General features: G+C 46.4%; 1 protein-coding gene across 1 annotated transcript in view; it reads left to right on the top strand.

The window, feature by feature from the left end:
- LOC121282433 (gamma-aminobutyric acid receptor subunit alpha-1-like) overlaps nt 1–18,032 on the top strand; it is a 545,721-nt gene extending 527,689 nt beyond the window's left edge. The window contains exons 8-9 of the mRNA XM_041196146.1: nt 7,362–7,573; nt 17,706–18,032. Coding sequence (XP_041052080.1) covers nt 7,362–7,573; nt 17,706–18,032 — 539 coding nt within the window. The remainder of the gene's footprint in view (nt 1–7,361; nt 7,574–17,705) is intronic.
- The last annotated feature ends 240 nt before the right edge of the window (nt 18,033–18,272 follow it).

The following is an 18,272-nucleotide window of genomic DNA, read 5'->3' on the forward strand; positions in this document are numbered from 1 at the left end:
AGGCACGTGGTTGAAAAATCATGCAGATCCTAGGATTAGCAAAGCCACAAGCCTGCTACTTTAGCAGCCACATGCACTGTTACTGTGGCTGTGATACACTCCTGTCTGACAAACACACCAAATGTGGGCTGCACCTTCCAAAGATCAAATCCCCTGAGCATTGATGACCAAATGAACACTACCTGATGGGTTTCCATATGCATTCCAAGTCTCAACTTGACAAATGATGCCCAAAGTTGAATCCTACAATTGTTGGGATATTCAGAGATGTTACTGTCAATGATGTGACTTGATAAATGATCTATCCATTGGCCTACATCATCTGAGACTGATCAGGCATGAACTGCAAAGCTCTGAAAGGCACATGAGCATTGCAGCAGCTAGTAGCAGAATGAAAATACAACACATGCAAATAAAGTGAAATTAAACATATACTTACAAGTGTGCTTCACATACAGTGTTTGGACAGCTGTGCCACCCTTGTGCCCTTCCAATTTATTTATCCTTCTTTTCCAATTGCTACATCTCATTGCTGTCCCAACGTCCACAGTTGAGGTGGAGGCAGCCTGCGGGCTGCTATACCCATTGCCTGAGATGACCTTGGCAGATGTCCTCTGTTGGCCCGAGGACTAGAGGGCTCAAGCCTGCTGAGGGTCTCCGGCACAGATGCAGGTGTACCATCCTCTGCCTTACCTGCTGAAGGAGCTCTCTGGCAGAGAGAGTGTGAAGAGGCAGGGCACTCTTGGAGGCTCCTGGGATGAAATCCCTGGGGGTGCCTGGCTTGTTTTCCTCCACCATGTGGATGCCCGATAGCACTTTCCTGTCTCGGAGGGGCACCTGGGAGGAGGTCAAGGTGCCACAACCCCCTCTTGCCTAGCCACTGCTGCACGGCACCCAGGATGAGAGTGATGGAGTGCAGAGCCAAATGCATACTCAGCAACCACCGTGGGTTCTGCCTGACCAGGTCCTCCATGGTGGCCGCCACCCTTCCCATGGAGGCAGCCAAGCACTCGCATACCAGAGCCATGACGTCAGACAGAATGTGGACGGACACCTCCAGCCTTCGGTCCAGTCTGCGCGTGGCCTCTGACATCTCTGTCTGATGCCCCCCTGCCTGTCTCTGCGTCTCCAACATGTCTCTTAGAGCCGAGTCCACAGACTCATCATCAGCACGATGCTGAACAGGGCCCTGGTCTCCAGCAGTCCTCTGAGTGTCAGAGACCTTGGTCATCACATCCTCCGCCAGCTGTGGATCCATGTCAGTCATGTGTCCACCAGATTGTGACCCCGAGCCTATTCTAGAATGAGTATCCAATGAGGTGAATGTTTCTGTGCTGGAGGAGGGTGCAGGTGATTGCTGTCACACTGCTTGCTCTGAGGCAGCCTCAGAGGTGGAACTGGAGCTGGGGGAAGGCTGTCTCCCCTTTTGGTTCTTTGACTGGCTGTGGGTACCTGCAGTGGAGAACAAAAGGAATTAGCAGATGGTTAAGCACAATCCCTTTTCTGATCAAGTTTTAGGTAGTTATTTTGTTGTTCAGAACTTGAGTATTGCTGAGAAAAGAGACGTGCTGTTGAAGCTTTTTGTCTTGCAGTCTTCAGGACAGATTCACAAGAGTACCAAATCTGAAAGAGGTCAATAACATATACCGCATGAGAATAGAAAGCGGATTGGTTGTCAAGTGGACTCTGATTGGTAGATATGCTGCAATGGAAATGCACCAGGGAACAGTCAACTGTTAAGCCTTTGTTTAAATTTAAATCCCTGCTTGGTTAAGGCATTGCCATGGGGAATGAATCAGGGAATGGCTGCCTACCTGCCAAAATTTTGGTTAGTTGAAAAAGGTGCAATGCATGGACATGTTTTCTCTGTTTACAAAGGACAGAGCCCTGTGTGTGAATACATGTAGCTTCTAGCACACATCAGTGAACCACACTTTGGGTCTGACTGATGATCTTAAATTGGTTGCCAATGTGATCCTTAACGAATCACATCTGATATTAGACATTATTTTCTGAGCTTGCCAAGAGCAGGTTGGTTGGGTATGGTCAGTACTCTGCCTGTTACCAACAGACAAAGGGACATGCTGTTTGATACGATCCACCAGTCTCTAGGATGTACGGCCTACATTGCTGGCATCACACAGGTGCTGAAATTCAAATACTACATTATTCATTTGTGTGATAGTCGTAATGTCTTTTTGGCTTGATGGCAGCATCCTGTTAGTGATGAATTCCACTCGTGTGGCTTCTACATAGTAACAGCGTGAAACAGCTAGCTTCATCTGTTGCTCAAATTTCCGAGACATCTTATTCTTCCAGGGTAATGTTCGTTGACTGGGCATTTTTCAGGACCAAACGTGGTGGCCTTAGGACCATTCATGAGTATATATGATACACAGTGAGCTGTGATCAGGGTGGCCTTTTTCCCTAGGAGAGCTTTGATGCCCTATTTCAGCATCAAGCTTGCACAGCGAGCAAATAGCTCAGGTTCTATTTATGAAGTGTCTACTGCAAGCCCACCTTCACTGGTCTGAACGTACATGTGTATATGTTTCAGATGTCACTCCTGTGTGCCCATTTATGAACACCAGGCTGGAGGAATCCTCACTGAATGCCTGCGACACTCTGCTCTCTCTCCATCCACACATGCTCAGTCCCCATCCTCTCTGGCAAGCTCCACAGCCTCTTCCTCAAACGGGTTGAAGATCATTATTTCTGGGCCGCCCCCTCTACAACCTTGCATTTGTGACAATTATTAGCTCTTTTCCCCTGCAGAAACCAGAATGAATGATTGTCATGCCAATTGGTGCATTGCCAATTTATGAGCATGCATGCTTATGACAGCTCCTGAGTCTTCTCCAATAAGCGTTTGACACCACACTGTCCTGCAACTGGTATGAATTTCACAGCATCAAGTGGCCCTCACACAATCAGTCTGCATCTCCTAACTGTTGCTGAGGCCTTCAAACCAAACTCTTATCTGACAGTTCTCTGCACCCACATTTACACTGCCTGATGCTGCTGTGAATGTCACTTTGCAATGACTACACAGTGCCACTTACCCTGGCCAAGTTCAGCAGATCATTGTTACGACCCCAGCTGTTGTTAATACTGGGCATGTCAGATCCCAAAGTGAAACCTGGCTTCATAAGTCCTAACTTTTCTTTTGAAACAGTGGAAGAAAGTCACTGAACAAATTCACAGGAGTCAGCCGATAAACATTTTTCTTGTTGAATAAATGTTGTATTCTTTGAGTTAAATAAACTATATTACACTAGGCGAAAAGGTTGGAAAGATCTCAGTGCAAACACAAGAAAATGATTCACATACTGATTATTCCTTCACTCCAACTATATCTTTCTGACAGATACAAATTCAGTATGATAAGACAATTTATCTTTGTTACAGCACAGCAGATGATAAATGCTAAGCTGCTCAAATTCCAAAGGGAAACTTAAAACAACTGCCACAACTGTTTTGCAATTTGTATATTTATTTTGAGATGTGTGCCTTGAATACAGTAGTAATAGTCTTAGAGGGTTTTTACAAAACTAAATTAAATATTTATTAATAAAAGAAATAATTTTAAGCAAATACATAGACCTACAAATTACTACTTTGATAACTCCTAGCTCCCCTAATTAAGCTAACTCCCAATTACACCTCCGTTAAGGCAACAGTAAGAAAATATATGTTTTAACAGACCCAGGCAAAGAAACACAAAATTCCCTGGACAGGGATGTTCAAAGTGAATTTTCTTAACTTTAGTTTCTTGCAGATAGCAATTTGGGTACAGCAGCTGGAGGCTTTTCAGATCCTATGATGCCTTCCTCTTACAGATATCCTCATCTCCTTTATACATGTTTCTCCCTTTTTAATGTAAATCCCATTGTTTCAATATGTCTTTGGGCTTTACCTTTCTAATAATAAAAGTCTTTCAGAGTACCAATTTTATCAGTAAGCTTTGGGAAAAATAAACCCACTGTGTGGCTTCTTCCAGCAAAGTGTAACATTTCACTCTCTTGGAAATTTACAACTACTACAGTTTATCTCAAAATGCAAAATTTCCTTTCACACCTCACATTATAAAACTTGAACCATGTTTACTAATTTAGCGTTTCAGACCTAGCTTCTCTTTTGACACATCAAAGCATTCAGACCAGCTGTTGTTAATTCAGTTAAGTCCCACACACACACACACTATCCAGACCCCATTATTCTTACTTTACAATAAATCCCAATAACATTATAAAAATTATTATATTTTCATGACAATCTTATATTCTAACATTCAGGGTAAGGATGAGGTACATGTGAATTAACAGGCAACCTGTGGCCAGACACGCCACAGCCCAAAGTAAATGACAGATGCGACCCAAGCAGCTTCCATGGATTCCTGAAAAACCCACCCAGACATTCATCACACTGTGAGCCAACTAGTTTCACTGGATTTCCAATCTTCACATTTGAAGATCTCACCTTAGAATTCTCTTCAAGTGTTGTTCCTCTTGGACAGCTTCAACAAGGATCCACCTCTAGGGTTTCGATCTCACCTTCTGAGATTCCTTTCCTCTGGATCTCTGCATATACTCAAACTTCACCGTCCAAGTGCTTTTTCAAACCTTTGGCCGTGCTGAGCAAAACACCACTACTCCAGAGGCTGGCAGCACAGAGTCATCAGCCTTAGGCTTCTGCCTTGGATCTCCTGGGCATCTCCTGAGGCCACTTTGCTTCAAGTCTGCTCCCTGCAGCTCTGTCTTTAATTTGGATCCAATTTCTCTGCTCTTTACTTTTAACTTTACTTAACTTTACTCTTTCTAATCCCTGCCTTTGTTCCTGTCGGGGATTTTCTTCTGGGACCTCTTTCTGTCACATTCTTTGGTTTGGGACCTTCTCCCTGTCCCTCTCTCTGTGTCCTGCTCCCTCAGACAGCTTCCTTCTAATGGCCCACCTGGCCAGGTTACCTGACCTGCAGTTTTGTGCCATTTCACTTCTTTGCTTCCTTCTTCTTCTGCAGAGGTGCCCAGAGCCAGTTCCCAGCCTGAAATCAGTAAAGTATACCAACTGTGAATGTGTGGCCATCTCCTGGCTGGCGCATGCACGAAAGGCCTGAACAACGTTAAAAAAACCCAAACTGCTGTTTCAAAAATCAAGGTAAGTATTCACATTTTGTCACACCATTGGCCCTTTCCCTACATTGCATCCAGTTTGTTTGTGAGCCCCACTGATGCTAATCTGTGCTGAGACCTCTGCCCAGGCCTCCGGGTGTCATCCCTGGGAAATAGGACCTAGTGCCTTTCTCGGACAAGCTGGAGGAGAACATGCAGCGAGGCATCGCTGAACCATGGGGCGTGTCGGGGAGAAGATCCAAAGGTTTGGTTGAATTCTTGGCATCCACTCAGATAGACAGACACTGCCGGTTCACAGGGAATGCATGCCTGACCTGGTGCCTTTTAACTATGGCACTTGGACCCTCGACCCTGTGAGGTAACAGCGAGCGGGGGCACTGACTTCCTGGCCATACCCACACCACCCCCCACCCACCCACCCACCCAGCTGCATTATTTGCCAAGCTCATCGACCATGCGTAGCTGATTGGCTGCCGTGTGGTTATGCATGGCCAGCCAGCCAGCCCCTGAGTTGAAGTGTTGCTCACTTCCTGTTCCACTGCCAACAACCTTGCCTCTACCGGAAGATTCCGCTCATATTACCGCCCAGATTCATGGAACTCAGTTTTATAATTTTTCAGGCTGGGATTTAAGCTGGTAACTCCAGCCTTCCAATGTGATTATCACAGAGATGAACAGAGTTTTTTCAAAGCTCCACCTGAAATCTGGGTCTCGCATTGGAAGAGGAGATGTGTCACATTAAGATGTTTGAATTTGATATACGCTACATATAAGGAGCACTGAGAATATTTTTGCCCACTCTTCACTGGACAAAATAGCCTGAAGAACTGGAAGTTGTGAGCTTAATTCCCACTGTGGTAAATGATATAATTGAATTCAATGAATCTGATCTTTAAGAACTCAGCCCATGTAAGACTCACATCGTATAGAGCAGCAGTTTATCACCGGTGAAAAATAAGGCCGAGATGGACAGATAGATGGTTGAACTGTTGGGTCAGCCTGCAGCCTGCTACAATTGTTATTAACAGTTCGTACTGATCCAAAAATGGTCTGTTTCTGGGCTCAACACAGCCTGGGTTGAGGAAGCCTATTTCCTCAAGTTCCTATCCAACTAACCAATTGATTGAGTACATTCACAGAGCCCCAACTGTCAGGCAAATCCCACCCGCCTCTGGGTTAATCACAGCAAAGTCTAATGTTTAAGTCTTCAAGGTTCCAGGACAATCTGGGATGATTAGAAATCCTAAATTATGGGCCAACTTCTAAGAGCTGATTGGCAGCAATTCATATGGTTCAAGAGCACTTATATAAAATCTTTATCCTAGAAAAAGATGCTTCACAGGGGTAGAAACTAAAAAACCTCATCTCAATCCTAAATGATCGGCTCCTTAACCTGAGACTGTGTCCCCATGTTCTAGATTCCCCGGCCTGGGGTAACAATCTCTCAGTGTCTACCCTATCAAACCCCTTCAGAATTTTATAGGTTTCAATGAGATCACCTCTTATTCTTCTAACCTCCAAAGAATATAGACCCAATTTACTCAGTTTCTCATCGTAGGACAGCCCCCTCACCCCAGGGACCAATCTAGTGAACCTTCACTGTACGGCCTCCAATGCAAGTATATCCTTCTCTAAATGTGGAGACTGTAACTGCACACAGACAGTTTGGAAATACAAGTGCAAATAAAGTAGCTGGGTCCAGGGATCTTAGCATATTATGAAGAAAGCTTGGAGAACAGAGACAAAGGCTCAGAAAAGACCTGAAGCTTAATAAACACCAAAAAATGTGGCCTCAGCTAAATGTGTAACTTATATATGTGTGCATATTACATAAGAACAAGTCAAGGTTGTATTATAATATTCAAATAGAACCAGCTCCCCCTTAAGGCAGGTATTCTTGAGGTTCAAAGCCATGCAGTCACGGGCGGGATGAAGGGTGGGAGCTGGTCACCCCAAGATTTGTGTTGCTCTCTTGGGCCAGACAATGTTCACAAAGCGGTCAGAGCCTGGGAACCAGGTTGTAATATTTATACATCATTTAATATAAATGAAAGACCAAATTAGTCACCGTAATGAAGCTTGTTATTATAAAAAATACTCATACATGAATCATACATGGAGGTATTGCCACCAGATCCTATGTCATCACAGTAATCACTCAGAAATTCAGTGACTATAATATAATATGAATTAAACAGGTAGTGAGTTTCATGAAATGATTTTATTTTGCAGGAGTCACCACAGTGCTAACAATGACCACACTGAGTATCAGTGCCAGGAATTCCTTGCCCAAGGTGGCATATGCGACAGCCATGGACTGGTTTATTGCCGTCTGTTACGCATTTGTGTTCTCAGCGCTGATAGAGTTTGCGACTGTGAACTACTTCACCAAGCGGAGCTGGCCGTGGGATGGCAGGAAAGCTATGGAAGCTCAGGAGATGAAGGTGAGTTTCACAACACTCCATTTAATTGCCCTTGCACCTCAGCTGGTTAATGTAAAATAATGTGAGGGGCCCTGAGAGAGTTGATTGGTAAGGCATATTTACTTTAGCAGAGAGGGCAGTGATTGGTGGTGGGTGGGGTGCAAAGATTTAAAGCGATTGGTAGAAAGATTTGAGGCAAAGATGATGAAGAATCTTTTCAGCCAGAGATTTTGGAGGTCTGGAACTCACTACCTGAAAGTATAGTGAAGGCAGAAACCCTCAACTCATTTAAAAGATGTCTGGATATGCACCTCAAATGCCCTAACCTGCAGGGCTGCGGGCCAAATGCTGGAAAGTGGGTTTGGGCTGGGTAGCTTGTTTTTTAACTGGCACAGACCTGATGGGCCAAGTGGCCTCTTTCTGGTCCATAAACATTCTAGGACTTCTATGTTTCTAAGAAGGCTTGATTCCTGGTCTATTCATTTCCCAGCTCACCTCCCATTGAAGTTTACCTCCAGAAATCGCATTTGTAGCTCTCAGTTGAACTTGCTTATGTTGCAACATTGAACAGAAGGGGTAAGTCAGTGAACTGCTGGTGGAGACCACTGATTGAGTAACCAGCCTAGCAGGAATGTGCTATATGGCTTTGGGCCTTTGGTTGTATTTTTTGGGCCCAGAATCAATGCTGCACAAGGTGGCTGTGTTCCCTCAGCAAGAGACCCCAAGTCCAGACCACTATTGGGCCTTGAGCCTCATTAACAATTTGTGCTCCAGCCTGATGCACCTCCATAAGCAGATGGTCCGCTCGAGGACCACAGATTTCGTGCCACTTGCCTCAGCAACAGCTGTCCAAAGGAACTCCTGATGGATTGAGGGTGGGGGTTTGAAGCCAGCCATGTTTTGGGTGTGTGATTGTGATTCCTGACTCTACAGGAACATGTACTTTGAACCTTGCTTCTGTTAGCAATTGCTACTTAGGCTGTTCAAGAATGCTGAATGGGGAAGGCATGATGCCTGGCCTGTCAACACCATCAAAGCTCTGTGTGGAGACCTGAAACAGATTTTTAGACACTGATTTATATCGAAAAGATGTTAAAAGAGATAAATAATGAAGATATACTGCTTAGATTAAGTTTATATTCCCTTGAATGTAAGAGACCCTCAAATTGAGATGATAAAAGGGTTTGACAGAATAGATGGAGGGAGTCTATTCTCTAGTAGGGAGAGTCCAGAACAAGAGGACATAACCTAAAAAATTAGAGCTCAGACATTCAGGGATGATATCAGGAAAACTTCTAGATAAAAACAAAAAAACTGCGGATGCTGGAAATCCAAAACAAAAACAGAGTTACCTGGAAAAACTCAGCAGGTCTGGCAGCATCGGCGGAGAAGAAAAGAGTTGACGTTTCGAGTCCTCATGACCCTTCGACAGAACTTGAGTTCGAATCCAAGAAAGAGTTGAAATATAAGCTGGTTTAAGGTGTGTGTGTGGGGGGCGGAGAGATAGAGAGAGAGCCTCTCTCTCTATCTCTCCGCCCCCCCCCCACACACACCTTAAACCAGCTTATATTTCAACTCTTTCTTGGACTCGAACTCAAGTTCTGTCGAAGGGTCATGAGGAGTCGAAACGTCAACTCTTTTCTTCTCCGCCGATGCTGCCAGACCTGCTGAGTTTTTCCAGGTAATTCTGTTTTTGTTCAGGAAAACTTCTTCTCATTAAGGTTCGTCAAAATCTGGAAACATCTCCCCAAAAGCCATTGAGGCTGGAGGCTGATTGGAATTTTTTAAACAGTGATTGAAGCAATTTTTTTGAGCTCAGATATTAAGGGATATGGAACCAAGTTGAAGTTAGAATACCAGGTCAACCACAAACTGATTGCTTGATGGAACAGGTTCAATGGGCTGAATGGTCTCCTCCTGAGTATGGTAAGGTGCGACGGCTAACCTGGCAATTTAGTGCAGAGCGGGAAGGGGGAGCCGCTTTTTATATCATTGTTTCAGCCTCCAGAAGATGGTGAGTGTTCAAGTTAATTAGGTGAGCAGGTAGATGAGAGTTTGGTGAGTTTTTTTATCCTTTAAACATGGCAATAGTTTAAACAAGTGCTGGAGGTCATAAGTATTACATTAAATTTATAAATTAACTAGTTAAACTACTTGGTATGAATGCAAACAACAATTGAGTGATATTTCTAAACTTGAAACCTAATTAGTCGAATAAAACACAATAAAGATGGCGGAGCATGTGATGTGTTGCAGCTGTAGCATGTGGAGCTGGTGGACACCAGTGTGATCCACAGCAACCACAACCACAGTATGTATCTGCAGCTTGAGGAATTTCAGCTCAGAGTTGCTGAGCTGGAGTCTGAACATTGAACATTGTGATGCATCAGAGATGGGGAGAGTTACCTGGACACTTTGATCCAGGAGGCAGTCACATCCCTTTAGTAAAGCACTTCAGATTTGCTCAATGGCCAGGGATAGGAGGGTGCGACTATGAGAGAGGCAGACATGGAGATCAAGAAAGTAGCAATGGAGGACCCTCAGCACTTGTCCAACAGGTTTAAGGCTCTTGCAACTTCTGTGGATGAGAGCAGAGATTGCAGAGAGGATGAGCAGACTGACCACAGTACCATGATGCAGGATGCCAGTCAAGTAGTGGGAGATGTTAAAAGGAATGATGTTGTAATAGAGGACAGTATAGTTTTTTAAAAATTCATTCACGGGATGTGGGCTTGGCTGGCTGGGCCAGCATTTGTTGCCCATCCCTAGTTGCTCTTGAGAAGGTGGTGGTGAGCTGCCTTCTTGAACCACTGCAGTCCATGTGGTGTAGGTACATCCACAGTGCTGTTAGGGAGGGAGTTTCAGGATTTTGACCCAGCAACAGGAATGTTGATATATTTGCAAGTCAGGGTGGTGAGCGACTTGGAATGGAACTTCCAAGTGGTGGTGTTCCCATGTGTCTGCTGCCCTTATCCTTCTAGATGGTAGTGGTTGCGAGTTTGGAAGAGGAGCCTTGGTGAATTTCTGCAGTGCATCTTGTAGATGGCACACACTGCTGCTACTGTGCGTCAGTGGTGGAGGGAGTGAATGTTTGTGGATGTGGTGCCAAACAAGTGGACTGCTTTGTCCTGGACTGTGTCAAGCTTCTTGAGTGTTGTAGGAGCTGCACTCATCCAAACAAGTGGAGAGTATTCCATCACACTCCTGACTTGTGCCTTGTTGATGTTGGACAGGCTTTGGGGAGTCAGGAGGTGAGTTTCTTGCCACAGAATTCCACCTTCTGACCTGCTCTTGTAGCCACAGTATTTATATGATTAATCCAGTTCAGCTTTTGGCCAGGATGTTGATAGTGGAGGATTCGGTGATGGTAATGACATTGAATGTCAAGGGACGATGGGTAGATTCTCTCTTGTTGGAGGTGGTCATTGCCTGACACTTGTGTGGAGTGAATTTTACTTGCCACTTGTCAGCCCAAGCCTGGATATTGTCCAGGTCTTGCTGCATTTGGACATGGGCTGCTTCTGTATCTGAGGAGTGATGAATGGTGCTGAGCATTGTGCAATCATCAGCGAACATCCCCACTTCTGACCGTATGATGGACAGAAGGTCATTGATGAAGCAGCTGAAGATGGTTGGGCTGAGGACATTACCCTGAGGAACTCCTGCAGTAATGTCCTGGAACCGAGATAATTGACCTTCAAGAACCACAACCATCTTCCTTTGTGCTCGGTATGACTTCAACCCAGTGGAGTTTTCCCCCTGATTCCCATTGACTCCAGTTTTGCTAGCGCTCCTTGATGCCACACTTGGTCAAATGCTGCCTTGATGTCAAGAACAGTCACTCTCACCTCACCTTGGGAGATCAGCTCTTTTTCCATGTTTGAACCAAGGCTGTAATGAGGCCAGAAGCTGATTGGCCCTGGTGGAACCCAAACTGGGGATCAGTGAACAGGTTATTGCTATGCAAGTGCTGCTTGATAGCACTGTCAATGACCCATTCCATTACTTTACTGATGATCAAGAGTAGGCTGATGGGGCGGTAATTGGCCAGTTCAGATTTGTTCTGCTTTTTGTGTGCAGGACATACCTGGGCAATTTTCCACATTGCCAGGTAGATGCCAGTGTTGTAGCTGTACTGGAACAGCTTGGCTAAGGGCACAGCAAGTTCTGGAACACAATCTTCAGTACTGTTGCTGGAATATTGTCAGGTCCCATAGCCTTTTCACTGTCCAGTGCCTTCAGCCATTTCTTGATATCATGAGGAGTGAATCGAATTGACTGAAGACTTGCCTCTGTGATTCTGTGGGCCTCCAGAGGAGTCTGAGATGGATCATCCACTTGGCACTTCTGGCTGAAGATTGTAGCAAATGCTTCAGCCTTATCTTTTGCACTGATGTGCTGGACTCCTTCATCATTGAGGATGGTGATATTTGTGGAGCCTTCTCCTCCAGTGAATTGTTTAATTGTCCACCACCATTCATGACCGGATTCGGCAGGGCTGCAGAGCTTAGATCTGATCCGTTGGCTGTGGGATCGCTTAACTCTGTTTATCACTCGCTGCTTATGCTGTTTGGCACGCAAGTAGTCCTGTTTTATAGGTTCACCAGGTTGATACGTGGTGCTGCTCCTGGCATGCCCTCCTGCACTCTTCACTGAAACAGGGTTGATCCCCTGGCTTGATGGTAATGGTAGAGTGGGGGATATGCCAGGCCATGAGGTTACAGATTATGTTTGACTACAATTCTCCTGCTGATGGATGCCCAGTCTTGAGTTGCTAGATCTGTTTGAAATCAATCCCATTTAGCATGGTGGTAGTGCCACACAACGTATCCTCAATGTGAAGACAGGACTTCGTCTCCACAAGGACTGTGCGGAGGTCACTCCTACCCATACTGTCATGGACAGATACCTGTGGCAGGCAGGGTGGTGAGGATGAGGTCAAGTAAGTTTTTCCCTCTTGTTGGTTCTCTCACCACCTGCTGCAGACTCAGTCTAGCAGCTATGTCATTCAGGACTCAGCCAGCTTGGTCAGTATTGGTGCTACTGCGTCAGTCTGGGTGGGGGACTTCAATGTCCATCACCAAGAGTACATTCTGCATCCTTGACACCCTGAATGCTTCCTTCAAGTGATGTTCAATATGGAGGAGCACTGATTCAGCAGCTGAGGGAAGGCAGTGTGTGGTAATCGGCAGGAGGTTTCCTTGCCCATTTTTGGGCTGATGCCATGAGACTTCATGGGGTCTAGAGTCGATGTTGAGGACTCCTAATGCAACTCCCTCCTGACTGTATACCACTGTGCTGCCACCTCTGCCTTGCTGGTGGGACGGGACATACTCAGAGATGGTGATATCTGGGACATTATCTGTCAGATATGATTCCATGAGGATGGCTATGTCAGGCTGTTGCTTGACTAGCCTGTGAGGCAACTCTCCTAATTGGCACTAGTTAATGAGGAGGATTTTGCAGGGTCGACAAGGCTGTGTTTGCCATTGTCATCTTTGGTGCCTAGGTTGATGTTGGATGCTTTTTTGTGAGTTTGTAGTGGTTTGATCACAACTAAGTGGCTTGCTAGGCCATTTCAGAGTCAACTACATTGCTGTGGGTCTGGAGTCACATGTAGACCAGACCAGGTAAGGACAGTGGATTTCCTTTCCTAAAGGGACATTAGTGACCCAGATGGATTTTTACAACAATTGTTTCATGGTCATCATTAGACTTTTAATTCCAGATATTTATTGAATTCAAATTCCACTATCTGCAGGAAGGTGGCAAGATTCAAACCTGGCTCCCCAGAGCATTACCCTGGATCTCTAGTCCAGCAACAAAGCTACTGTGCCATCACCTCCCCCTTGAGGTAGATGTGGTTTTCTGCATCTGAGAGAATGAATCCCAAAGGTTGTGTTGCCTGCCTGGTGTCAGGGTTAACAACATCTCCTCAGGGCTGGACAGATACTTGCAGTGGGAGGGGAAGGATCCTGTTGTCATTGTCCACGTTGGGTACCAACAACATGGGTAACACTTGGAAAGAGATTCTGCTGAGGGGGACTAAGTAGCTAGGGGGACTAAAATAAAAAGCAGAACCAAAAATGTAATAATTTCTGGATTTCTACCTGAGTCACAAGCAAATTGGCATTGGGTAACTAAGATTAGAAAGTTGAATAAGTATCTCAAAGATTGTGGGATTGGTTGGGAGAAATGGGTTTTGATTCATGGGGCACTGGCACCAGTACTGGAGAAAGAGGGGTCTGTATCTTTGGGACACCCTTCACCTGAACAGCGCTGGGGCCAGTGTCCTGGTGAATCACATAACTAGGACAGTAGAGAGGGGTTTAAACTAAATAGTGGAGGGGAGGGTTCATACGAGGGGAGATTTGGAACCTTAAAGAGAAAGAATAAGGCAATAGTACAGGGTAACACTGCAGGTAATGATAACCAGATAGTGACAGGAAGGGACAGGATGAACAAAAATAAGAATGCAGCAGCAAATAAGGTCAGAGTAGGGAAAATGGTTAAAAAGACAGATTACATGCACTTTATCTGAATGCACACAACATTCAAAACAAGGTTGGATGAGTGGATCATACAGACAGAATTAAATGAGTATAATGTGAATATAATATGATAGCCATTACAGAGAGGCTATTGAAACACATCCTCTAAGACTTCGTCAAAGCTCAACCTAATATTATTGTAATTCGAGCAAAGCCAATGCCTCTATTACCCTCCCTTCTGTCAATGTGTGTCACACTCTTCATCATTCCTTCAGCTTGCTCAAAGAGATGGTTCTCATTGAACATGACATTCATTCCCCTCCAGTTCAGCAGGTACTAAAGAGGCCCACCCTTCCCCTATTTGTTCAGGGGAAATTATAGGCACACAGGGTATTGCCATAAACTGATAGCTGCTAACACAATGGGCAATGACATATGTCGTGAGCCCCCTACCATCTGACCCTCATACATCCTCCCTCCACCAGCATGACCTTATTTCCTCCCTCACCAGTCTGAACCTCATTCCCCCCTCCTCAATCTGACCCTCATCCCCCCGCCATGTCTGACCCTCATCCCCCCGCCATGACTGACCCTCATCCCCCCCTCAATCTGACCCTCATCCCCCTGCCATGTCTGACCCTCATCCCTCTGCCTTGTCTGACCCTCATCCCCTCGCCATGTCTGAATCTCATTCCCCCCCTCAATCTGACCCTCATCCCCCCGCCATGTCTGACCCTCATCCCCCTGCCATGTCTGAACCTCATTGTCCCACCATGTCTGACCTTCATCCCCCTGCCATGACTGAACCTTATTGTCCCACCATGTCTGACCCTCATCCCCCCGCCATGTCTGATCCTCATCGTCCCACCATGTCTGACCATCATCCCCTCACCATGTCTGACCCTCATCCCCCGCCAAGTCTAACCCTCATCCCCCCCAATGTCTGACCCTCATCCCTCCGCCATGTCTGACCCTCATCCCCCTGCCATGTCTAACAATCATTGTCCCACCATGTCTGACCCTCATCCCCCCGCCATGTCTGACCCTCATCGTCCCGCCATGTCTGACCCTCATCATCCCACCATGTCTGACCCTCATCCCCCTGCCATGTCTGACCCTCATTGTCCCACCATGTCTGACCCTCATCCCCCCGCCATGTCTGACCCTCATCCCCCCACCATGTCTGACCCTCATTGTCCCACCATGTCTGACCCTCATCCCCCCGCCATGTCTGACCCTCATTGTCCCACCATGTCTGACGCTCATCCCCCCGCCATATTTGACCCTCATCCCCCCGCCATGTCTTACCCTCATCCCCCCGCCATGTCTGACCCTCATCCCCCCTCAATCTGACCCTCATCCCCCCGCCATGTCTGACCCTCATCCCCCTGCCATGTCTGACCCTCATCCTCTCGCCATGTCTGAATCTCATTCCCCCCCTCAATCTGACCTTCATTCCCCCGCCATGTCTGACCCTCATCCCCCTGCCATGTCTGACCCTCATCCTCTCGCCATGTCTGAATCTCATTCCCCCCCTCAATCTGACCCTCATCCCCCCGCCATGTCTGACCCTCATCCCCCTGCCATGTCTGAACCTCATTGTCCCACCATGTCTGACCCTCATCCCCCCGCCATGTCTGACACTCATCCCCCCGCCATGTCTGACCCTCATCCCCCCGCCATGTCTAACCCTCATCCCCCCCAGTGTCTGACCCTCATCCCCCTGCCATGTCTGACCCTCATCCCCCTGCCATGTCTGACCCTCATCCCCCTGCCATGTCTGACCCTCATCCCCCCGCCATGTCTGACCCTCATTGTCCCACCATGTCTGACCCTCATCCCCCCACCATGTCTAACCCTCATTGTCCCACCATGTCTGACCCTCATCCCCCTGCCATGTCTGAGCCTCATTGTCCCACCATGTCTGACCCTCATCCCCCCGCCATGTTTAACAATCATTGTCCCACCATGTCTGACCCTCATCCACCTGCCATGTCTGACCCTCATCGTCCCGCCATGTCTGACCCTCATTGTCCCACCATGTCTGACCCTCATCCCCCTGCCATGTCTGACCCTCATTGTCCCACCATGTCTGACCCTCATCCCCCCGCCATGTTTAACAATCATTGTCCCACCATGTCTGACCCTCATCCACCTGCCATGTCTGACCCTCATCGTCCCGCCATGTCTGACCCTCATCGTCCCACCATGTCTGACCCTCATCGTCCCACCATGTCTGACCCTCATCCCCCCACTATGTCTGACCCTCATTGTCCCACCATGTCTGACCCTCATCCCCCCGCCATGTCTGACCCTCATTGTCCCGCCATGTCTGACCTTCATCCCCCCGCCATGTCTGACCCTCACCATCCTGCCATGTCTGACCCTCATCCCCCCGTCATGTCTGACCCTCATCCCCCCACCAAGCCTGACCTTCACTGCCTCTGCCAGTCTGACCTCAAATTTCCCCACTCCCCAGCCTGTCCTCCATCATCAGCCTGATTGACACTGCTCCTCTCTCTCAAACACCTTCCGGTATGATGTAAATCCTCAATCTGACATGACACCCCTTCTTCCCCACATGGCCCTGTTTAACACTAGAATGCTTTTCCAAGCGTGATGCTACACCCCTCCCTGGAGAATCAGGGTTTATCCCACCTCTCTCACCCATCTTCTGTTAAACCCTGGGGTATACATGTTTTAACTTTCCTTCAGAGTATCGTATTCTTGTATTCTTGGCCTAACAGAACATTTACTGAGATTGCTGAAGTAAGTAAAATGCTAAATTTATTGGGACACATTTTATTGTGGGCTACATCTTAGCACAAGGTTGCACAAGACAGTGGTCAAGATCATGTGATGTTGCATCACTTCCTGTGATGATGCATACGATGTATGATTAGCATGTAACCCAGTTAGAATTAAGCCCTTATACTAAACAGAAGACTCGGTTTCATTAAGAGTCAACCATTGCCAGTTAAACTGGAATTGGACTGGCATATGGAGCAGACTGTGTAGATGTGGAAAGACATTTGTGAACTGTTTGAATTTTACTGACCATCTTTCAATTCTTAGTCACCAGTGGTACAAATCAACATGAGTGGTGCTAAAAAAAAGCCATGTAAAATCTCAAAGACAAAATACTGCTGATGCTGGAAATCTGAAATAAACACAGAAAAAATGCTGGAAAAGCTCAGCAGGTCAGGCAGCATCCAGGAGGGAGCAAAAGAGTTAACGTTTCAGAGCAATGACTTTTCATCAGAACTGGGAAAAGAGATTAAATAACAAAAGGAATGATGGTACAAGAAAAATGGAAGTGGTCATGCAACATCTGGGATAAAAAGTGAAAATGCTCGAAATACTCAGCAGGTCAGGCAGCATTAGGGGCTTAGGTGTGCACATCCCTAACTTTTCCCAGTTCTGATGAAAGGTCACAGGCCTGAAGCGTTAACTCTGTTTCTCCTTCTACAGATGCTGCTAGAACCTGCTGAGAATTTCCAGCCTTTCTGTTCTTATTCCATATAATATCTTACCTGTTTGTCGAATTACAGCTCCACATTCTCCCTTGAACTGTAAATCTGACTCTATTTACCCCTCTATTCAATGTGGGCCGACTTGTGTTTGATGCTTAATGATCTTTAAATCCACATTCTCCATTCTAGAAAAGGGAACCAGTCACTCTGGCCAAGAAAACCAACAACACATATAACATTGTCGGGACAACATACACACTGAACATCACCAAGGACCCCAGCCTGGCAACCATATCGAAGAGTGCGGGAACCCATGCCAAGCTGGGCAAAGTTGAGGAGAAACTGCTCAAGACCAAGAAAACTTACAACAGTGTCAGCAAGGTGGACAAAATGTCCCGAATCATCTTTCCTGTTCTCTTTGTCATTTTTAACCTGGTTTATTGGGCCACATATGTCAGCAGAGAGCCAGTTATCAAAGGCATGATTCCACAGAAAAAGACTCCAATTCCAGCTTGATCCCAGCCGGTTGACTTTTTCAGTGTTTTCTAAAGAAAGCTGTTTGACGTGTTTGAAGGAATGTACCTGTTCATTGTAGAAGTCTGACTGAAAAATGTATTTCATTGTTTGCATGCCATGTTATCGGAGGCATGTTCTCACAAAACTGGCTACCTTAGGCTGCTGACCTGGAGGATGTTTCTGTGATCTGTGTGTGTATCCTTCGCTGGCTGACACTGCACCCTGCACTCTCGCTGACAC

Source organism: Carcharodon carcharias, chromosome 9, assembly GCF_017639515.1.
Source record: "Carcharodon carcharias isolate sCarCar2 chromosome 9, sCarCar2.pri, whole genome shotgun sequence".
NCBI classification, from domain to species: domain Eukaryota; kingdom Metazoa; phylum Chordata; class Chondrichthyes; order Lamniformes; family Lamnidae; genus Carcharodon; species Carcharodon carcharias.